At 45.2% G+C, this 24,167-nt stretch overlaps 1 protein-coding gene, 1 long non-coding RNA gene and 1 other non-coding gene across 4 annotated transcripts in view; 2 read left to right on the top strand and 1 right to left on the bottom strand.

Moving 5' to 3' along the window:
* Positions 1-8,974: 8,974 nt before the first annotated feature.
* Positions 8,975-9,081, top strand: LOC112134729 (U6 spliceosomal RNA). Its single transcript, XR_002916092.1, has one exon. It is a non-coding gene; the product is annotated as a U6 spliceosomal RNA (small nuclear RNA).
* A 3,267-nt stretch (positions 9,082-12,348) lies between these two features.
* Positions 12,349-22,363, top strand: LOC129060885 (uncharacterized). Its single transcript, XR_010141048.1, has 3 exons — positions 12,349-13,229; positions 13,579-16,310; positions 16,843-22,363. It is a non-coding gene; the product is annotated as an uncharacterized LOC129060885 (long non-coding RNA).
* PRSS51 (serine protease 51) overlaps positions 15,757-24,167 on the bottom strand; it is a 34,130-nt gene continuing 25,719 nt past the window's right edge. Inside the window, exon 6 of one of the 2 annotated variants that reach the window (XM_054561175.1) lies at positions 15,757-16,247. In XM_054561175.1, coding sequence (XP_054417150.1) covers positions 16,152-16,247 — 96 coding nt within the window. In that variant the 3' untranslated portion in view covers positions 15,757-16,151. The remainder of the gene's footprint in view (positions 16,248-24,167) is intronic. The other variant, XM_054561177.1, reaches the window with a different exon arrangement.

The following is a 24,167-nucleotide window of genomic DNA, read 5'->3' as shown; positions in this document are numbered from 1 at the left end:
TTTATTATCTTTACCCAAAGAAATTAAAGTTGCCCCTATAATACATAAGTTTATAAAAGAAAAAAAATAAATGAAATGGATAGAGACATAAAAAGTAAGAAAATAGAATAGTTGAAGTTAAAACCAAATAAGAAGCAGCAAAACAAGAACCCAATCCCTTGTAAGTGACAATGTGGGCTGACGTAAGCTATTCATGCAGAATGCAGAAGACATGGGCCGGGCATGGTGACTCATGCCTGTAATCCCAGCACTTTGGGAGGCTGAGGCGGGCAGATAACCTGAGGTCAGGGGTTCAAGACCAGCCTGGCCAACATGGTGAAACCCCGTCTCTACTAGAAATACAAAAATTAGCCGAGCGTGGTCTCAGCTACTCTAGTTCAAGCACCAGAATTGCTTGAACCCTGGAAGTGGAGGTTGAAGCAATTCTGAACCCAGGACGTGGAGGTTTCAGTGAGCCGAGATCATGCCACTGCACTCCAGCCTGGGAGACAGAGTAAGACTCCACCTCAAACAAACAAACAAAAAAGAAGAAGAATGCAGCAGACATTCATGCACGATTCAATGCGGAATTGCAGGAATAAGATGAAAGACACAGGGGACAGACAACTTAGACCCGGCATGTGAGTGACCAGTATACCTGAAGTAAAGAAAAGGGAAAAAATTGGAACTGAAAAGCCTTTGAAATCCATAACAGAAGGAATAAAAACAATTTTCTTGAAACAAAGATTTAAACTACAGAGAAAAAGGATTTTATATAAGAACTTACTCTTCCAGGCAGGATGGAAAACTTTGCAGGAAATTAAAGCACTTGCCAAAAAATAACTAGAAAACTCAGATAAAATGCAAAAACCTTATGTTTAAGAGCATAAAGACCTGCTAAAGCAAGGCTAGGAATTTTAGAAGAAGAAGAAAGCAGAAATTGAGGCCGAGTCAGTATTTGGAGATATGACAGGCAAGAACTTCCAAGAATTGATGAAAGACATCAACTCATCAACTGAAATAATTTTGTGTGTCACCAGCAAGGTAAATACAAGAGAACCACACCTAGGAATACCATGTTCAAACTGCTGAAAACTAAGTAGAAGGGAAAAAAATCTCAAAAACAGCAAAACAATGCATACTATCATCAGAGGAATAACAGTGAAGTCGGCAGACTTTTTAACTTATGCTTAAATTCCAGTGTTGAAAATTAGCCCCATGGTCTTGCCTAGATGCAAAGGGGACATTATGAAATGCAATGTCTGGATGAGCAGAGACTCCCTTCCTTCCTTCCTTCCTTCCTTCCTTCCTTCCTTCCCTCCTTCCTTCCCTCCCCTCCCTCCCTCCCTCCCTTCCCCTCCCTCCCTCCCTCCCTTCCCCTCCCTCCCTCCCTCCCTTCCCCTCCCTCCCTCTCTCCCTCCCTCCCTTCCCCTCCCTCCCTCTCTCCCTCCCTCCCTTCCCCCCCTCCCTCCCTCCCTCCCTTCCCCCCCTCCCTCCCTCCCTCCCTTCCCCCCCTCCCTCCCTCCCTCCCTTCCCCCCCTCCCTCCCTCCCTCCCTTCCCCCCCTCCCTCCCTCCCTCCCTTCCCCCCCTCCCTCCCTCCCTCCCTTCCCCCCCTCCCTCCCTCCCTCCCTCCCTTCCCCCCCTCCCTCCCTCCCTCCCTTCCCCCCCTCCCTCCCTCCCTCCCTTCCCCCCTCCCTCCCTCCCTCCCTTCCCCCCCTCCCTCCCTCCCTTCCCCCCCTCCCTCCCTCCCTCCCTTCCCCCCTCCCTCCCTCCCTCCCTTCCCCTCCCTCCCTCCCTCCCTTCCCCTCCCTCCCTCCCTCCCTTCCCCTCCCTCCCTCCCTCCCTTCCCCTCCCTCCCTCCCTCCCTCCCTTCCCCTCCCCTCCCTCCCTCCCTTCCCCTCCCTCCCTCCCTCCCTCCCTTCCCCCCTTCCCCTCCCCTCCCCCCTTCCCCTCCCCTCCCTCCCACCCTCTCTTCCCCTCCCCTCCCTCCCACCCTCTCTTCCCCTCCCCTCCCTCCCACCCTCTCTTCCCCTCCCCTCCCTCTCCCCTCCCCTCCCTCCCTCTCTTCCCCTCCCCTCCCTCTCCCCTCCCTCCCTCCCTTCCCCTCCCCTCCCTCTCCCCTCCCTCCCTCCCTTCCCTTCCCCTCCCCTCCCTCCCTCCCTCCCCCCCCCCCTTCCTTCCTTTCTTCATTCCTTGACATAGTGTCGCTCCATCACCAGGCTGGAGTGCAGTGGCACAATCTCCACTCACTGCAACCTCCACCTCTCGGGTTAAGGCAATTCTCCTGCCTCAGCCTGCCAAGTAGCTGGGATTACAGGCACATGCCACCATGTCCAGCTAATTTTTGTATTTTTAGTAGACACAGGGTTTCACCATGTTGGCCAGGATGGTCTCAATCTCTTGACCTTGTGATCTGCCCACCTCAGTCTCCCAAAGTGCTGGGATTACAGGCGTGAGCCACTGCGCCCAGCTGGGCAGAGACACTTTCTAGTGTCCTTCTACAACATGGAAAGGAAGCGTGATTTCTGTAGACAGTTAACCACTTCCAGCATATTGCCCCTTACCCTTCATTGATGCATTCCTACTGCTTTGGTGAAAGAAGCATCTTTAGACCTTCTTATGGGACATAGAGAGGGATGGAGAGGGATTCATTAGCATAATGAATCTGCCCCAACTTCTCATCTCCCTAAGAATTTGTATCCCTTTCTCTTCAGTGTAACTAGAAATTTCTGACATGACTGCATCATTTAATGTAGACCACTTTTAAATGCAAGGTTTAATCAACCAACCAAGCAAACTATTAGAGCCACTCCCAGCTGTTCATTAGTTTATTGAATTCAGAATATGCCATAAACTAATTATATGGATTAATCCAGTCCACTCCAATGCTATGTTTTTCCCGCTTGTTTTTGTACTTTTAGACTTTATCTCAACCATATTTTGCAGGTGCATTCTGATGTCTTAGCAAAATTTTAGCATCCTTTTGTTGTTTAATGTCCTCCAGATCCATTTTTTGTACTTTTTTTCCTGTGGGATACTATGAAATTGAGTTGTATTTATAATCCTGGAGGCCATGAGAGTTGGTGGGTTGAGTTTTGAAGATAATTAGCATCCTTCTATAAAGTAACTGCTTCATATGAGATCATTCCAGGACTCTCAAGCAGGAAATGTCCGGAGTTTTCAGAAGAGAGGAAAGGTTTTTTTGCTGGTAAGTGAGACTCAGTGGGATTTGTGTGTTCAAGGTATTTGAATACTGTATTAATCGTGCCTTTTTGTGTTTTTGAAGTTTTTGTATTTTCAATGTTGTGTATTTTGATGTTTGATATCTGGGACCTTGTTCATCCTAGAGTGTCTGCCCATCCCAGGGCTGGACAATTCCTAGACAGAGTAAAAGACTCATCTGCAAGCGCACTTTTCATATGCAGCCCAACCAATGCAAAGCGACTACCCACCAAATACCTCCTTTATTGTGCTCTCTCTCCCCTAATCACCAGAGCCAAGTGCCAGGCAACTGGCAGCAATCTCTATCCTCCAGTGCCTGCTGAATTATCCACACTAGCCAATCCTCAGCCTGTGGAGCCTGCCTCACCCATTCCTTCCTGCAAAGCCCACAGTAAAGACTCTGCCTACATGCTCTTCCCTGCTCCTTCTGCCTCTGGTGCTTCCCCATGTGGTTCTGCATGCTCCTCCTCCCAGAAACTGTGAGTAACAAACTCTCTTTTCAATGGCAGTTGTCTTCTGATCTGTTGGCTTTACCACACATAAATAATAATAATGCTTCCATTTTATAACAGATAGATGAAAATCTACCCAAATCTCCCTATTTTGAGTCTCAGATGTCTAATCTTTCTTCCAACCCTACCTTTCACATGAGAGACCTAGAAAGGCTGTGAATTCTATTTATATTGTATTCATGCAATCAATAGGATGAAATTTGGAGCCCAAGTATTTGCCACACTGGTTCTACAGCTACAAGAGAGAAGAGACTTGGCCAGGCACGGTGGCTCACGCCTGTAATCCCAGTACTTTGGGAGGCCGAGGTGGGTGGATCACAAGGTCAGGGGATCGAGACCATCCTGGCTAACACGGTGAAACCCCTTCTCTACTAAAAATACAAAAAATTAGCCGGGTGCGGTGGTGGGCACCTGTAGTCCCAGCTACCCGGGAGGCTGAGGCAGGAGAATGGCGTGAACCCGGGAGGCGGAGCTTGCAGTGAGCCGAGATAGTGCCACTGCACTCTAGCCTGGGCGAAAGAGCAAGACTCTGTCTCAAAAAAAAAAAAAAAAAAAAAGAGACTTAAGCCAAAAATAAAATAAAATAAAAACCTGGGCTGCTATTTTCTTAAAGCTCTGTTCTAAACAATTAGCTTACCCCCACAGTTCTTGTGTTAACAGCAGCAAATCCATATGGGTCTGCAGCAACCTCAATTCTTGCCTCCTCAGAAGAAAGAATTTGACTGAGGGGCATAAGGCAGAGGGAGAAACGAAGGCAAGTTTTTGAGCAGTAGTGAAAGTTTATCAAAAAGTTTTAGAGCAGGAAAGAAAGGAAGTAAAGTACACTTGGAAGAGGGCCAAGCAGGCAACTTGAGAGATTCAAGTGCGCTGTTTGACCTTTGACTTGGGGTTTTATACGTTGGCAGGCTTGAGGAGTCTGCATCTCTTTTTCCCTGATTCTTCCCTTGGGGTGGGCTCTCCACGTGCCCAGTGGCCTGCCAGCACTTGGGAGGTGAGCATGTGCAGTGTATTGACTAAAGTTGTGTGCGTGTTCACTTGAGGCATTTTTTCCCTTATCAGTCGAACATTTCTGGAGGAAGGCCATATACCAGTTAAACTCTGCCATTTTGCCTCTTAGTGCACATGCTTGAGCCCACTAACCCAGCTCCTGAGATCTTACCGGGAAGCTGCTGATCACCAGCTTTAGGTGTTTTCTGTCTGCTGTGAGACCGCCTGTCCCTGGTGCCAGCTGTGACCGATTATTGTTTTAAAGAGACAGCTTACCAACTGCTGACCATTACCTGACGGTCACCTGCCACTCCTCGTTGGGGGGTAGGGCCCTCTCCTGCTCTGCTCATGTCTGCCTCGCTACTTACCTGACAGTCACCTGCCACTCCTCGTTGGGGGGTGGGGCCCTCTCCTGCTCTGCTCGTGTCTGCCTCGCTACCTACTCTAGCACTTGTGTTCCTCGTTCCCATCATAATGGCCAATAGCAGCAACCACTTGGGCTACCAAAAGCTTGCCTTAAATAGCTATTTTTACCGACTATCTGTATGCCACTTTCTAGTGGAAACAAAGACATCCAGGTCAGATATCAAATAAAAACCAAACCAGATACCCAGTCCTAGAATACCCAGGTCAGCAAAAAAAAGACATAACTCTGGAAATAGACCTATACTTATACTAATTTAGACCAACTGATTTAGACCAAGATGCCAAGGCAATCCAATGGAAAAATTAAGGCCTTTTCAATTCAATTGGCTGTGTATATGAAACAAATGAATCCTGACCCATATCACACCATACACAGAAATAATTTCAAGATAGATGATGGACCTAAATGTTAGAGCTAAAATGATAAAGCTTGTAAAAGAAAACAATACAATATCTTCTCAATTTTGGAATAGGTGAAAATTTCTTAGGATTCAGCATGTACTAACCATGAAATAAATAATTGATCACATGGGTTTAATAAAAATTAAAACCATTTTTAAGAACTCTTCACACTGTATACTTAAGATCAGAGTATTTCTCTTTGTGCAAATTTCAATTTTTTAAAAAACCTACTTTGAGTTGTCATTTCTTTCTTATAGAATTAGCAAAAATCTGAAAGTTTGACAACTACTTTGTGATGGAGGCAGAGAAGCACCACCACTAAACACACACATGCACACACACGTACACACACACCTGCACACACAAGTACACAAACACACAGTACACACACAAGTGCACACACGCACACACAAGTACCCACACACATACAGGCACACAGTAAATGTGCACACACGTACATGCACATAGTACATCTGCACACATACACACGTACATGCACACACGTACACATACATGTACACATACACCCTCTCACAGGAGCTTGGTGGAGTGATGTGGTCATTTCAGCTTCTCTATCTGCCTACTGGCCTGAGCTGAAGGCACAAGACTGCAGCCTCTCCTAGCCTCAGCCTTTCCTAGCCTCAGCCTTCTGAACTTTAAGCCCAGAGCATCATCACTGCTCTTAGTTCATAGACAAGAGGAAATCCTTTTTAAACCCAGCTTTCTTGGGGACACTACCCCATCTGCATGTAGCCACCATTCTTTGCTTCCCAGCTGCCAAAATTCTTGTGGCCACTGCAGCTTTAGACCAAAACGGACTGCAGGTATATACTGATTCTTCCTGCTAAGGCGTTTAGGTGCTTCCTCACCTAAATGCTTTCTAGACTCAGATGGTGGACAAGCTATCCTGTTCTGAGAAAGCTAATGAAGACCAGGCTAAAGGAACTGTCTTTACATCATATTTTCTTTCTTCTCAAATGCATATGCACAAAGATTGATGCTTTTCCTTTGTTGTTGTTGTTGTTGTTGTTGTTCACAGCTCATGGAATTCCACTTAAGGCAAACTCATATAAAATGCTCTCATTTTTTAAAAATATTCTGCAGCTTTTTCATTCTCTCTCTCCAAAAATATGCCAAGTTGCCTCAGTAAAGAATGCTGTTTTGTATGTCATGCCTGATTGAAAAAATTCTGCTCAACGATGATTGCATGAAGAATGGACAGTCCACCCTCTCATCCAGATGGCCCGAAAGGTGCCCTTGGTGTCCATCAGACTGTCAGACTGCTGTTTACTGGGGCAGCTCCCAGGGTCTCTGCTCTTCTTTTGAGTCTGCACCACCGACATCCTTTTAAGCTTCAATTGGAGCTCCTGATGCTTGCTAGCAAAGGTACCTTGACTACTACATCTCATTAGCTGTGTGTTTTTTTTCCCACCCCAACGCTAGGACATTTCTGCTTCAGTGACTTCTGATCCTGAATCTTAGCGTTGTTGCTCATAATCTCTGAGAGCCAAAAGCAACTTTTAGTGGGGACTCAGGACCAGATGGTGGCTGAGGGAGCAAGCAGGGTGAAGGACAAGGATCTTTCTGGAAACCAAATCTGCAGGTTTCTGGGATGAACTACCAATGAAGGGGGAGGGAGTTCAACATATTTCCTATCTCATGAACCGTCTACCCTTTTGTAGGATAAAAGCTGCTGTGGAAGGATGCCTGTTTGCAAGGAGGAAAGAGCAAGCTTCCTGCTTCCCAGGTCCCTGGCATGCTCCCCGCTGGTGGAAAGGCACTCGCTCCAAACTCTTGGAGAGGGCTCAGGTTGAAAGTGGCAAGCTACTTCCAAGTTCCAGGTGACCCATAGGCTGTGACGTGGGTCTTAGCTATCTTTTAAGTACTACTATAGTTCTATGATTAGTTCAGGCACAACGCATCATCTGAGAGCCACTCATTGCAACCTGGAGTTGCTCTGTACCTTAGTGCACAAACTGAGAAGGACGCTTGGCTTTTGAGACAACGTGGTGTTTAATCACCAGGATGATAGAAGCATCACAAAATACAGTAACCGAATGGCCCAGGGTGAGAGAAGCAAAGCGTACGCAGAGTCTGGCTCGTACTTATAAGGCTTCCCTGCCAGCACAGTCTTCCTCTTGATCCAAAGCAGATAATTGGACACCTCGGTGTACACTCCAGGCATGTTCTTCTGGCAACAGCCCACACCCCAGCTGATAATACCCAGCTGGTACCATGTGCTTTTGTTCTTTTTCTGGCAAACCAGAGGTCCCGCTACTGTCACCCTAGGAAAGAAAGGTTGTTTGGGAGGGGAAGGGGCAGGAACAAGTTACTCCTATAGCCTACTGAGGTGCAGCCCGCTGGCACGAGGCAAAAAGCACTTATGGCACCTTTTGATGAGCAGACTTCTTTTTTTAAGAGTCAGGGTCTTGCTCTGTTGCCCAGGCTGAAGTGCAGTGGTGCAATCATAGCTCACTGCAATTTTGAACTTCTGGGCTCAAGCAATCTTCCTGACTTGGTCTCTGAAAGGGCTGGGACTACAGCCTTTGGGACAATAGTTTTGATAGGCTCTCCAACCACATAGCTATGCTCTGGGACTTCTGGAAAAGAAAACAAACAATTTGGTCAACAAGGACTCTCAATCATCACCATCTAGTCTCATGCATTAGTTTTATTATTTTTGAGACAGAGTCTCACTCTGTCACCCAGGCTGGAGTGCAGTGGTGCAATCTTAGCTCACTGCAACCTCCACCTCCTGGGTTCAAGTGATTCTCCTGCCTCAGCCTCCCGACTAGCTGAGACTACATGCAAATGCCACCATGCCTGGCTAATTTTTGTATTTTTAGTAGAGATGGAGTTTCACCATATTGGCCAGGCTGGTCTCAAACTCCTGACTGCAGGTGATCTACCCACCTCGGCCTCCCAAAGTGCTGGGATTACAGGTGAGAGACACCACGCCCAGCTCGTGCATTAGTTTTAATACAACAAGGGCTGGTTTGATAATCTGTTTTACCTCTAAGCACTTTTGTATGTTTTTTTCAAAATTCTTCACATTTTCCCCCAGCCTTTTCACCCCAAATCCATTTTCAGCCAACCCATTTTTCTCTTTCTGTGTTGTTCACAATAACAAAAAGTAAAAAAACCAACAAAAACCCATTGCACCTCATAATAGGTCACTGGACAAATACAGTAGATATACAAACTGACATATGCCAATGCAAAAATTACAAATATTGTATCAAAATGTTATCTTGTGGCACAAAACATTGAATTACAAACAACTTACAGATCCTAAAACATGCTGAAAAAGATGGCCAAATAGCACAAATAAATGGAGCAGACGTAATTAATGTGAAAATTGAGGAATATGGTAACTCTCATGGTTTCCAAGGTTTCCCCAAACCTTTTGGACCTTTCAAAAACTTCTATTAAAAAGTAGTGTATAGTGCTCACTTCGGCAGCACATATCCTAAAACTGGAACAACACAGAGAAGATTAGCATGGCTCCTGCGCAAGGATGATATGCAAATTCGTGAAGCATTCTGTATGTTTACATCACACACCAGGGCCTGTCGGTGGGGGTGGGGACCAAGGGGAAGGAGAGTGTTAGTACAAATACCTAATGCATGCTGGGCTTAAAACCTAGATGACGGGTTGATGGGTGCAGCAAACCACCATGGCACATGTATACCTATGTAACAAACCTGCACATCCTGCACATGTATCCCAGAACTTAAAGAAAAAAAAAGAAATGTATAATGATAAAAAGTTGGAAAACTCAGATACGGAAAAAGACCACGAAGAATACCCATAACTATATAAATAAGTACATTTATATATAAACACACACTACATGATGGGCAGACTTTTTTTCATACACGATTTTATAGATGATTGTGTATGAAAAGAATATTTCAGGAAGAATACATATCCATATAATTGCCTTTGGCGAGTGGACTGAGAATGAGTGTAAGAGGTGAAATTCCTCTTCATTGTGCAGCCGTCTGTGCTACTTGAACTTTCTTTATCATATATTCAAATAAATAACAATCCTTCTAATTCCACCCATGCAGAGGCAACTCCTATTGTCACCTTCAGATGTTAACTTTCCACACCCTCGTCTATCAATGTGCACCCATCATATTTTACAGAGATAGGATCAGGATGTTCATATTGTTTCACAGCTTAAAAGGCTTTATTTTCAAAAATGTTAAGTGACACAGAAAATGTTGAAAAAAATCACCACTCTATGTGTTGCAAGTCGAAATACAAAACATTAAACAACTTCCTTCCCAAAGCCGGGTATGGGTTTATTTTATTTTTTTTTAACCAGGTTGCCATTATGAAGAAATTGCTGTGCTCATCAACTTACTTTTAACCAAGCTGTTCTTTACTGAATGCCCTGAAGTCATTGGAAAGTCACATGACCTTGCTTTAAAGTGAAGAATTATAATTGTTTCTCTGAAGATGAGGGAGCTGCACGAAAGATGTCAGGTACAACAGTGGTACGGTTTGGATCTTAAATTTCTGAAGTCACATGGGCCTTGATTCAAACTCCAGTGTGAATATTCAGTTGAATGAATCTAAACAGTTTCTTAAGCAGTTTAAGGCTCAGTTTTTACATTGATGGTAAAAGTAACATCTCTCCTGCAGGACGGCTCTGTGAATGGAAGGAAACAGCTAAATCCAGGTCTTTATATATGACAAGCATTGACTCAGTGGAAACTCCTGCTATTTTTGTGGTTTTTAGACCAGGCAGATCTGGGCATGACTAGGGGAGGTTTTTCCTGGGACGCAGAAGGCGGTTCTAATCCCAGAGTCCGGATGCCCTCGTTAGAATTCTGGGCCTGTAATTCGCCTTGCTGGGGTGTCCTCAGCAAGACTTTCAGCTTCTCTGATCCTCATTTTTCTTATATGAAATAGGCCTGTCTCACAGAGCTAATTCCCAGCACTTCTGTGTATTTGTGGCAGCCGTGTGTATGCTATTGAGAACTGGATGGGAGTGAAAGAGAGTGATGAAGACAACAGTCTATATAGCATCTCATCTCCTATTACCTATTAGCTCAGCGCTTCATGTGCATTACCTCACTGAATTCTCGCAACAGCCCAAAAAGGTAGGAACTCTTACTATTCCCATGTTACAGATGAGGAAATCGGAAGAGGCACAGGCACAGGGGATACCTCTTGCCGAGGTCACACAGGCAGTTCAAGTAGGGGAGCCTGGAGGGAGACTGGGTCATCTGACTTCAGAGCCTGCACCCCTAACCACTGCCCCTCATTGCCTCCCTTTGGTTACAGAGGACCTGTTCTTTTAAGATCTTACAGACGATCTGGACTGGGTTGAATAGTATCGTCCCAAAATTCCCGTCCACCCAGAACCTCAGAATGTGACCTCATTTGGAAATAGAGTCTTTGCAGATATAATTAGTTAAATTAAGATGAGGTCATGGTGGATTGAAATAGACCCTAATCCAGTGACCAAGCAGAAGTAATTCCTCCGACTGCCCCAGAACCCATCGGGGCAGGCAGCTGGGGGTGTGGGGGCGGCCCTGGAATAGGGGCTGTGGTGGTACGTGAGGACCTGGCTGCAGTGGTTGTGTCGGGCTGCAGTGGTTGTGGGGCTGATGGGAAACTACTAAAGTTTGGGCAAAGCAAGTAGAATTTCCTAAGAACATAATGGGTGGAGAGGGGAAAACCTGTGGTGGCTGTGAAGGTCCTGATGCCGTGTATGTCTAATTAATATCGTCTGATGGCCATGAATTTACTGTAAAAATAGAACATGCATTAACTTCAAGCATGATAAAAGCCATGTTAAGCTTAAAAAGCTTAAAAGCTTTTTAAAACAGCTCCCAGGCCAGGCGTGGTGGCTCACACCTGTAATCTCAGCACTTTGGGAGGCCAAGGTGGGTGGATCACCTGAGGTCAGGAGTTCAAGACCAGCCTGGCCAACATGGTGAAACCCTGTCTCTACTAAAAATAAAAATAAAAAAAATTTAGCCAGGCATGTTGGTGTGTGCTTGTAATCCCAGATACTAGGGGGACTGAGGCAGGAGGATCACTTGAACCTGGGAGGCGGAGGTTGCAATGAGCCGAGATCATGCCATTGCACTCCAGCCTGGGCAACAGAGCAAAACTCCGTCTCAAAAAAAAAAAAAAAGCTCCCAGCATGTGGCAGAGATTTGATATTCATTGACCAATAAATTGGCTGGACATGGAACAAGGCTACAGAAATTATCAGGCTCGAGAAGATGGATCCATAGTAGATGTTAATGCACCGCCTTTGCTGTAGCTGCATGATGTCATGGTTTTGTGTTAGACCTGGTAGGTGCTGCATAGTCCTTCAGAAGATTTGCAAAGCGATAGCAGGAGATGACCCCTTTGAGGGTCACACACTGGCGTCAACACTGCCTAACATCTCCACCTTGACAGCCGGGTAGCTCTCCTGAAGGGGTTCGTTACAATGGCCATTCACTCTGGAAAACTGGTACTGAAGACAGACAGTAAACTCTCTCTCTCTCTCCCTTTCTCTCCCACACGTACTTTAACGTCTGGGTTGTATGGGAGCCATGATTTGAGCCTGGTCAGGGACCACCTGCATCTGATTGACCCGAGGGACTTCTTAGCAATGCAGTTCCCACCCGCGGATCCCACCCCGTGACTACCGAGTCAGCACGCCTGGAAACTGACTTTGAGAGCAAGCTCCCTAGGGGATTCTCCTGCCCACTGAGGATGGAGGGCCCTGGAGAGACACATCCACAAGGACTCCCAGAGACCCACGTGCCATGAGCTGCAGGCCCAGGGCAGCAGCAGGGCGACCCGCAGCAGGAGGGCTGCCCTTCATCCCTCCATCCTTTCTTCAGCCCTGGTCCTCCCATCAGCCACAGAGAGGCTTCTGGTGTGGAAGGGGGGCTGGGCGGGGCTTCACTCTCCACGCCTGCTATCTCCCAGCCCAGCCTGACTGCCCAGGTCACAATAGGGAAGGGGTGGAGCCGCCACAGTCCAGACAAAGCCGGGATCACCCTGAACCCTGTGGGGTGTGGAGGTCAGGATGGAGCTGGGGCAGAGAGGCTCGGAGTGGGAGGACTCCCCAGCCAGCTGTGCTCCTATAAGAGGCAGCGTCTCAGCTTCATGAATGTGTCAGGACAAAATAGCTGGAAGCGCGCTCTAGAAATAGCCTTGGGGAATGAGAAGGACTCAGGCTGCTGTTCCAAACCGCTCAAGTGAAACAGCAGAGAGGGCACTGGCTGTGGGGCCTTAGCGGAGTCTCTTAGCTTTGTGCCTCTGATAACTGCCCTGTAAAATGTGGACGATGATAGTGCAGCACTATATGGTTGAGAGGAGTAACGAGCTAATGGGTGTATCTGAGCACAGGATGTGGCAAATACCAAGCCCACGATTTTAATTCTCCCATGTCATCTCTACTAATGTCTTCCTGCAAAGGAAGGCACCTTGGCCAGCAGTTTCTATGAACAAGACACGTCCAAAATACAGATCCATGCCTGGATCAGCTGCAGGGTAGCTTTTGGTGGTGCCATTCTTTCATTTCTTTGTTCGTGAAGTCATCCGGAGCTCTTTGGAGCACTTTCTACTTGCTGGGCTTGGAGGACAATGCAAAGATGACCAATAGATGTTCTCTCTCTTTGAAGCTCATAATCATCTGGAGAGACACACTGGCAGAGAGACTACCTTAATACAATGGGGTAAGGGTATCATTGGAAGCCAGGGGAGGGGCACGGGTGTGTGGTGGGTGGGAGAAGAGGCGAGGGGGAAAATTGTCTAGAGGAAATAAAGATTGTCTGGGCTAAGCCAATTCCCAAAGGGAAAGCCCTGGGGGGAGGGCAGGAATGCATTTGTTACAGTTTAAGTGATGGTCCCCCAAATTCCTATGTTGATGTTCTAACCCCCAGACCTCAGGATGTGACTTTATTTGGAAGTGGGTCCTTGCAGATGTAATTGATTAAGAGGAGGCCATGCTAGAGTAGGACAGGCCCCCAATCCAATATGACTGGTGATCTTATAGAAAGGGGCCATTTGGACACACCCACACAGGGAGAGCCCCATGTGAAGACTGGAGTTGTGCTGCCACAAGCCAAGAATGTACCAGAAGCCAGGAGGGAGAAGTGGAACAGATCCTTCCTAGCACCTTCAGAGGGAGCCTGGTCCTGCTAACATTGGGATTTTGGACTTCTGGCCTCCAGAGCTCCTGACAATATTTCTGTTGTTCTAAGCCACACAGTTTGTGGAACTTTGTTACAGCAACCCTGAAACTCAAGCAGCATTCTATCTGGGCAAAGGTACAGAGGTGTACGGGAACTGCGGGAACTTCTGAGTTAAATCAGAATTGTTGTTTTGGTAGTTCAAAAATAGGAGAATATTGACAAATGTGCATGGTTCAAGTTAAGCTATCAAGTTGGAATAATGTACCAGGTTGAGTGGTAGATGGGAGGGGGGGTCAGTTTACTGAATAAAGCTCAAATCCAAATAAGCCATCTTCCCTGCTATGCGGCCAGTGAATCGTTCTGATAAGAAATCACCGTGGATGTGACAGGTGTATGAAGAATGGCTAGTATTACTAATTAATGGCAAGGAGCTCTGGTTGTGAACATTTTCCGAAATTCCATACATAAGGGAAGTTTGCAAACATTTTCCAAAATTCTATCCATATTCTATTTTAGGGAAAATGACTATGGGACTTTCTTTCCCCAGCTGTTTTGAGGCTTTAAAATTTATCTTAGAACCTCTTGGAACTATCCCATCGGAATAACTGGAAGACAGATAAAATATTAGGCAGTTCATTCATTTTATTGGACGTAGAGTTTTGTCAGAACCAGCATTTACTGTACTTCTCATAGCTGTAAGCAAAGCATTAGAATTCAGCAACCTAATGCTTTTCTTTTCTCTGCCAAGCGGGGTCCTGAAATGGGAGAGAAAGCCTCCTTGCCTCTGTTCTTTGGAAACAGCATGTATTTGGGGTCAGTAGAGCAAAACATCTCATTGCTGCTCTAAGTGTTTGCAAACTTTTGGGCACTGGAGGGGACATGCATATGAGATAGAACAGGGCATAGATAAAAGAATTCCTGCATTACCCACCATCCTGCCCAAAGAAACCACAAAACTTCCACAGCAGTCCCAGACTTCAGAAAGGGAGAACACAGCAAGCACCTGCATTATCTTCATTTAGACCCCAAATCATCCAAAACTTGCCTAGCACAGCAGTAGATGAGTTCACATTTTAATCAAAACAAGATTGCATGGAAACATACATCCACATGAAAACCAGTACCCAGTGTTTATGGTTGCTTTCTTCTTAATTGCAAAAAACTGGTAACAACCTAAATGTCCATCGTCGGAGGAAGCGATGAACAAACTGTGGTGCATTCACACAACAGTGGTGCTACACAGCAGCGAAGAGGAACAGCCGACTGACACGTATAACAACTCGGATCTCAGGAGCATCGCACGTAGTTGGAGAAGCCAGACACGAGCCACTGCACACTGTATGATTCCATGGCATTCTGGGAAAGGCAAAACTCCAAGCACAGAGAACGCATGAGTTGTTGCCCAGGTTTGCGGTTCCAGGAAGAGGATGGATTACTAAGAAGCACAGGGGAATGTTTTGGAGTGATGAAAATGTTCTATGTCTTTTTTTTTTTTTTTTTGTGAAATGGAGTTTCACTCTTGTCGCCCAGGCTGGAGAGCAATGGCATGATCTTGGCTCACTGCAACTTCCACCTCCCAGATTCAGGCAATTCTCCAGCCTCAGCCTCTTAAATAACTGAGATTACAGGCACATGACTCCCCGCCCAGCTAATTTTTGTATTTTTAGTAGAGACAGGTTTTCACCATGTTGGTCAGGCTGGTCTCGAACTCCTGACCTCAGGTGATCCGCCCACCTCAGCCTCCCAAAGTGCTGAGATTACAGGCATGAGGCACCACATTCGGCCAAAGTTCTATGTCTGGTCACAGCCATTTACATTCATCAGAATTCACAGAACCATCCATCCTGAAGTGGTGAATTTGCTGAATAGAAATTATACCTCAAAGACCAGACGTTCAAAAATGCCTTTGTGTTTTGTAAGCTTCAACCCTCGCCCAGTGGGAACCACAAAGGCATTGCCCAATTTGTTGAAAGCATTGCTGTTGTAACTTCAACGTGTGGGGAGAAGTTATGTTTTCATACTGTCTTTGTCTGCTCTGCCCACCATTACAAAACACCATAGACTGGGTGGATTGATCAACACACATTTATTTCCCACAGTGGAGGCTGGAAGTCCCCAAGACCCAGGTTCCTGGGGAGGGCTTTCTTCCTAGCCTGCAGGTGACCAGCATCTACTGTGTCCTCTTGTGACTCTTCCTCAGTTCCTGTGTCAGAGGGGTCAGGGAGACAAGCGGGCATCCATCTTATAAGTGTCCTCATAAGGCCACCATCCTGTCGACCAGGGCACCACCCTATACCTCAGTTAACATTAATGACTTCCTTGGTGGCCCCCTGTCCCGTTGCAGCCAGGGTTAGCGCTTCAGCGTGCAAAGTGAAAGGCCACACAAATCTTTGTTCATAACAAATGCCCAGTGGACAGGACACTCGGGTGCCCTGAGGCTGCAGGAGCTGAGGGTGATCTTGCTCAGGTACTTCTGGTGGTAACTGCTGTATGGAAAATAGTCTGTTCCTCCTGGCTGGTGTCAGAAGTAACCAGGCTGAAGCCATGCTCTGAAAGAACCTGTGCAGGGAGAGAAAGACCTGTTTGAGACCGACCTGAAAGCTCTCCCAGGGGAAAGAGCAGGTAAGCCCGGCTCCCTGAAGGTCCAGGGGGAGAATGGGCTTCCCTTAGAGGCCTCATCAGGGGCGCAGTGGGAGGGAATGAAAGGGGTGGACAGGGTAGGGATGGGGCAGGGATAGGAGGGAGGTCTGCAGCTCCACCCGGCACTACCCCCTCTGCCCACCAGTTCACAAATGTGACCCCGGCCCCCTCCCAGGCTGAACAGAGGGTCCCCCTAATTTTTTGTGGCTCTGGGGAGCAGGGGCCCTGCTGGGACATCGTGGCGAGCAGGGGGTCACTCAGGGTCTGTGCTCTGAACTCCAGGCAAGGGAGCCTGGGGAGTCAGGGCAGGACAGGACATGGCCTGAGGGCCTGTGGCTCATCACCGCCCTCTGCGTCCTAGTTTACATTCCGGTGGCATCTGCTGCCAGGGAAAGCCACGCGTCAACACAAGCTGCGGGAGGAGAGGGGAGCTATTTGGGGCAGGAGACAGACTAAGAAATAGACATTGCTCCCCATGGATTTCAGCCCATTTCTTTTCCCTTTTGGTTTTCAGCTGTGCCCTAATTCTTCCCTGTACGGGGACAGTTGGATCTTTGCAGGCAATGCAACAGAGGTGCAACTCCAGATGTAGTGATACCACTTTGGACACGGGTGCCAGGTGTGGGCCCCAGACTTGTGTCCAGGAGGGCATTGTCTGTGTGCCACAGTCCACTCCACTTGGCCTCCTGGAGATGAAATCCCCATGCCAGCCAAGAGGGGCACGCGATGCCAACTTAAAGTTCAGCATCACTCCACTTCTCCGCTCACCATCACTCCTCACCTTCTCCTGGGCCCTGCCCTGATTTTTCGAATCTCCCTCCAGCCCTCTGCAGTGGAAATGAGGAGGTTGATGACTCCGAAACCAGCAGATCTGGGGCGTTAAGGAAGATGGCCCTAAGTATGTCAATTAGGAAGGACTCCAGAAGGAAACAGGATTCTACTCCGAAAGTGCAAATGAAGGCATTTTAATGAAGGGACTGAAAGTTGTGTGCATTGTAAAGGGATTCAACGAAGGAGAACAAGATGTCCAGAGTTGAACAGTAGCCATAAGCCATAGGGGAAGCTACTGTCATTGGAATCCAGTGAGGACTGCAAGTGTGAAGGAGGGACTACCCTGTGAGGACTGAGTATAGAAGGGACCCAGCCAGCGGCAGAACAATGGCCCAAACAGGAAAGTGACAGGGAAGAAATACCCCAACCCTATCCCTTCCTGCCCTGGTACTTCCTGTTGGTACTTGCTGAGGTCAAGCCAAGTGGCATTTAGGATCCCAGGTAACTCAGTCCCTAGGAGCCAGCCTCCCAGGACCCAGGGAAGTACAGCACAAGGATCTGTATTGGGGAAATGGGAGACAAATGGAAAATAATGGCTCAGCGTCATCTAACACATTCTCACAGAGGACAGAGTTGACAGCTATGAGCTATTCTGATTTTAGGGCTGAGAAAGACACCACACTACCCATTATTAAGCCTAATCATGTGCAATATACTATGCCCAGGATCTGCAAGTGTTATCTTGCTTAATCCTCATAGCAACCACATGAGGGAATTACTCTTCTTGTTTTCCACATTTAGCAGGTCAATATGCCAGATATTATATACTGATTTTTAGCACCATCGCTTCCTTTCTAAATCTCCCAGGTATTGTAGAGGCTGAAAGCCTAAGAGCTGTGTTTCTCAGGATCCCAGCAGGCTTCCAATTTAGATTCTCAGCCAAGTTCTAGGAGGCAGAGGAAAGGGAGCAATCATTTTCCCATGGCAGCTGTGTGCAGGCATGCAGATTTCAGCAGATGGCAGTCATGAGGTTTTGCCATTAACTTTGGGTCTTCTGCAAATCATCCTGATACTGAAGATAATTATATCATTTGCAGGGGGTTCCAATGATTCCTTTAGTTTACTGAGCTCTTGAAAAGAAGCAACTGTTTTTCCTGACCTTGACACTCAAGCACTTTTGATGGTTCTAGAAGTACCCATTTTCAGGTATTAAATACCTTTCTGTTTGAGATACATGAGTGTTTTCTATTTTCCTGAAAGAATCCTGACTGATACAGTATTTGGTACTGAAAGTGGTTCCAGGAAATACAACTGCAAAGATGGAGGGAAATCTAAGATGTGTTATTAGGCATGGATTAGCTTGAAGCCAATAATGACCTCCTGGCTAGTGGAAAATGGGTTTCTGGTAGTCCATGGCATGCAGTGTCTTAAGTTATGACCTGTCATTCATGGAATCAATTGCCTATTAAAAGACACCAAGCACCTTTTTGATAGAATACTCTGGTGGAAGAGATAAGTACAAGGGTTAAAGTTATTGAATGCAATGGAAAATTTACAGAAAAAATACAGAACAAAATACCCCAACAATCTCAGGCCTTTAAAATTTCAACTCAGAGGCATAACTCAAAAGCATTGGAGAAGCATCAAAGAAGCTTCTACAACTGCCCCTGAAAGAATCTCTTATCATAGCAGAAATTGAACCCAGGGTTGTTCCTACAAGGTGGCAGAATTACAACCTAACTAACTTGAATTCACAGCCTCTTTAGGTGCTTCCATGAAAGGTGATTAATTGGAAAGGACTGTGACCAGGAGTATTGCATTGGGAAACTTGGGTATGTTAAGATGAATCAATGTACTTCACAACCTTAAAGTCCACTGAGCTTCCCTTCCTTTCCTTTCTGGGAACCTAGTCCCTTCTTGCTTGAAGACTTTGTAGACTCATCTGAAGAAAGTACTTTCCCAGGGAATGCTGATTCTCCCATAGCCCACTACCCCCCATCACCTCTCACAGCAGTCATTAGAGTCATCCCAGTATAATTCATAGAAATCAGTTCAAATCTGACCCAGGAGAAGATAGAAAACGTTAAAATAACTGCAACATTCTTCTAATATATATTTGTAGAAACCTGAGGATTATGTGCAAGAATGGATTCTAAGGGACTTAGAATTTTATTTGACTGGGCCAAATTTATCAGTCTAAGTGCACTTAAGAGAAATTCTGAATTCAGTGGTTTACCTAGAGCAGCTGGAAGTGGCTCTATTTGGTTGAAGGACTAAAACCTTGGACCAAAAAAATGGCCTACGTTAAACAGAATTGCTTTCCAGAATATAAAAGAAGGAATCCAAAGTCTTAGATAAGAATGCCAGAATGGATTTATTATGACCTGCTCCCCCATCCTCTAACTCTAGTTTATGAGATTCCTGAGGATGCTTTGTTATATCAGGCATTGAAAAATACATTTCCAAGGAGAGCACCAGCATCCTTGGAAGGCCCTGCTGTGGCCATTGTCTGTAGGCTGGGGGTGATGTAGCACGTACCCATCTGGTAGAAAATTGATTACAGTTGACCCGTTCCCTCATGGAGTAGTCAGCAATTTTCCATCACAGTAGTAGATATTTATTCATTCTGTCTATGGATGTGTCTCCCAGGCCCACAAGGCCTTTGCTGCCTCATCACACATAACTTACTAAATGCCTAGTTATTCATCACGATGGTTTTGCATTTGGCATTACTTCTTACAAACCGATTAAAATGCAACAGATTAAAATGCAGCAGAACTGAAGCAATGCACTGGGTGCCCATGGGATTCACGGATCTTCCCATAGGTCCCACCACCCAGAAGCAGCATGCCTGATAGAACAGTGGAATGGCCCCATAGGGGTTATGCAACTGAGCCTGTTGATATCTCATGACATGTGAGGCTGGAGTGCTCTTTTACAAAGTACCGTGTCTATTATGTAGCACATTCAACAGGAGCTGATTCTTGTATGGCCAGAAAACTTGGGTTTGGGAACCAAGGGATAAGAATGGGACTGGCTTCATTTACTATTGCACATAATAATCCACACCCAATAAAGTTTTGCTTCTTACCACTGCAACTTTGAGCTCTGGAGGTTTAGAGACCTTGGTTCCCAAGGGAAGAATGCCTCTACCAGGGAATACGATGGTTTATTGCATGGAGAATTGAGACTGCCACCTGGACATGTGGAGTTCATTATACCACTAAGCCAATAGGCAAAGGAGGAGGTTAGTGTCTTGGCTGAGAAGACTGACCCCAAATATCAAAGAACAGAGATTTGCTCCACACATGGGGACAAGGAGGAATATGTCTGAAATCCATTACATCCTTTGAAGATGCTCTTTCTATTTCATTGTCCAAAGGGAAAAATCAGTGGAAAACTATAGCAACCCCATACAGGAAAAACCATCAAGAGCTCAGAAATGAATGTCTGGTCACCCCAACAAATAAAGAACCAAAATCAGCTGAGGTTCAAATTGGAAGAAGGCCAACTGTGGCCTCAGGATGAGTTGCAGACTTGAGAACAATTGCAGCAGCCTGGATTTTTGTGTTTGTTTTATGTGTTTGTATATACCAATTTCCTTTTTTTCCCCAAGTGTTCACATTGGTTACATTTATTACTGATCTTTAGGATATAAGATTGTGGTGGCCATGGAGGTGTACCGCCCAGATCTACTTCAAAAGAATCTGCTGTGGGAAGCATAGTTGATGACGGCCTTCAGCTTACTCCTTCTCCAGATCCATGATAGCTGTCAGACCAACACCGCACTTCTACGGAGTATAGCCAGCCAATGGCTGAGAGTGGCAGGGGCCAACTTTTCTTGGGCCATTACTGCTCAACCTGGCACCCTTTGCTCAGGAATTCTCACCAACCTGGTCCAGACTTTCTCAGACCTGCAATGGGGTCTGAAGATACTCTGCCTCCTCCTGTTCCCAAGATCCTTTATCCTTGCCAGGCATTTCCACCAATAAATCTCTTTCACATATAATTCAGTCTTGGCATCGGCTCTTGGAGGACCCAAACTGACAGGGATATGAAGCTGAGATTGTGATTAAACAATCTCACTCAAAGATGGATATGATGATTTTATGAGACTTTTCAGAGGATCAGAGTGTTCTATTTGCGTAGAGAATAGTTGTATTGTGTTAGGAGCATGCTGTTACTATTATTGTTTTCTAGAAATTTTAATAAAGAAGGTTGTGTGCATATGCTGAGCAGCCAGAGTGGTAGGCTTGCTAGATAGTGTCTCAATAAGCACTCAAAATCCAGTTCCCCTAAATCCTAATTCCATTTTTGTGTGTCATGTTGCAGCTGCCTTACGCTAGTATTCTGGATGTGATTTTGGGTCGAATGAGATGCACTTACTAATATCTGCAATGTACAATGTAGGCAGCAGCAGCACCAGCTAAAGCTGAGCTCCGGTAGAGTTGGATTGGATTTTTACAGTGACCTAACTCTTCAGTGTGATATTTCCTCCTGGTCATCAGCTACAGGCTGTGAGACAGCCTGGGGGAGACAGGGTAGCCATGTTTCCCACTACCTCCCAACCACTGGCTGGCGCACCAGCCTCCTGGCCTTAGGTCACAGCCACAATGACACGACCTCCTAAAATCCCTGGCAAGCTGGAAGAGCAGCCCTGCAACCAAGTCTGCTGGTAAGATAAGGGTTTCTGTTTACTAACCTAGAGCTGCTCTATTCTTTCATCCTTGTTCCCCTTTCAACCGTCTCTCGCAAGTACTAGTTTTGCCATTAAATATGCATTTTGTTTTGCAAAATGAGAAGAGCTTATAAATACTTCAAATTTTCTCCCTCTGTTTCACTCCTTTCCATTTCTTTCTAAAATTACGGTAAAATATTAAATATACAAAATATTTTTGTCTTTATGCAAAACAATAATACCATAAAATAAAACACTACAGAGTTGAAGCCCTCTGAGGATCTCTCCATTTCTTCCAGCCATAACGAATATCCTGAACTTTGCATTTCTTTTCCCTTTGCAGTTGCTTATTTTTTCTACATCTGAATATATCCTGACACATTTTTAAAATTTATAGAAATACCACACTGAATACATTTTTCTGTAACTTGCCTTTGCACTGCATTGTGAGATTAAGCTATGTTGATCTGTTTAACTCCAGCTGATGTATGTAATCATCCCCTAATGACATTCTGTTGTTTGACTATACCAAAATTTATTCAGGTCTCTGATAATGAGCATTTAGATTGGTTTGTTTTCTATTTACGAATTTAGCGATTATGTGTTTCTAATTTTTTGTTATTATAAACTATGGTGCTATGAATATTCCTGTACATGCCACCTTCAAAATTTTAAAATTTTAAGTGTTTTAAAATACAGTCAGGTCAGGATACGTTCTGAGAAATTTATCATTAGGCAATTTCATTTCTAGGCACACATCAATGTATGCAAATCTAGATGGCGTAGCCTACTACACACCTAGGCCATATGGTGTAGTGTGTTGCTCTGACCACCATCATATATATAGTTCATCATTGACCAAAATGGCATTCTGCGGCACGTCTCTATTAAAATTTTTTAGTGGAAAACCGTTTTTTAAAATCTGTTTTACATGAATGATAGTTTTTAGTGTCAACAATTTAAATATGGCAGTTATTTTTTCTCAGCACATTGGTAGTATTCTTCCAACATCTTTTAGCTTCCCTTGCTGCTGTTGAGAAGTCTGTTGATTTGATACTCCTCTGTAAGTAATCCATTTTTTCCTCGCATATGCTGCTTTTGAGATCTTCTCTGCCTTTATTGTTCTGCCATTTCACTAAAATGTGTTTAGAGATATATAAATTCTGCTTGGAGTCTATTGTGCTTCCAGAATTGGAAGATCAATGTCTTTCATTAATTATGGAACATTCTTGGTCACGGACTCATTGAATGTTTCCTTTTCTCCATTATTTCTTTTCTTTTCTTCTGAAACTTCGGTAGTCACATGTTAGTCCTTTTAACTCCATCTGCCTTGTTTCATAACTTCTCTCTCATGTTTTCCCATATTGCTTTTTAGCATCCTGAGTAATGTTCAGATCCATCTACTGGTTTACTGATTATATTTATTTTATTTTATTATTATTATGCTTTAAGTTTTAGGGTACATGTGCAAAATGTGCAGGTTTGTTACATATGTATACATGTGCCATGTTGGTGTGCTGCACCCATTAACTCGTCATTTAGCATTAGGTATATCTCCTAGTGCTATCCCTCCCACCTCTCCCCACCCCACAACAGGCCCCAGTGTGTGATGTTCCCCTTCCTGTGTCCATGTGTTCTCATTGTTGAATTCCCACCTATGAGTGAGAACATGCGGTGTTTGGTTTTTTATCCTTGTGATAGTTTGCTGAGAATGAAGGTTTCCAGCTTCATCATGAACTCATCATTTTTTATGGCTGCATAGTATTCCATGGTGTATATGTGCCACATTTTCTTAATCCAGTCTATCATTGTTGGACATTTGGGTTGGTTCCAAGTCTTTGCTATTGTGAATAGTGCCGCAATAAATATACGTGTTCATGTGTCTTTATAGCAGCATGATTTAAAGTCCTTTGGGTATATACCCAGTAATGGGATGGCTGGGTCAAATGGAATTTCTAGTTCTAGATCCCTGAGGAATCGCCACACTGACTTCCACAATGGTTGAACTAGTTTACAGTCCCACCACCAGTGTAAAAGTGTTCCTATTTCTCCACATCCTCTCCAGCACCTGTTGTTTCCTGACTTTTTAATGATCATCATTCTAACTGGTGTGAGATGGTATATCATTGTGGTTTTGATTTGCATTTCTCTGATGGCCAGTGATGATGAACATTTATTCATGTGTCTTTTGGCTGCATAAATGTCTTCTTTTGAGACGTGTCTGCTCATATCCTTCACTCACTTTTTTTCTTCTTGGAAATTTGTTTGAGTTCATTGTAGATTCTGGATATTAGCCCTTTGTCAGATCAGTAGGTTGCGAAAATTTTCTCCCATTTTCTAGGTTGCCTGTTCACTCTGATGGTAGTTTCTTTTGCTGTGCAGAAGCTCTT

The sequence above is a fragment of the Pongo abelii genome, chromosome 7 (assembly GCF_028885655.2).
Source record: "Pongo abelii isolate AG06213 chromosome 7, NHGRI_mPonAbe1-v2.0_pri, whole genome shotgun sequence".
In the NCBI taxonomy this organism is placed as follows: domain Eukaryota; kingdom Metazoa; phylum Chordata; class Mammalia; order Primates; family Hominidae; genus Pongo; species Pongo abelii.
The sequence above is the reverse complement of the archived record's forward strand: the minus strand, read 5'-3'. Positions and strand labels throughout refer to the sequence as shown.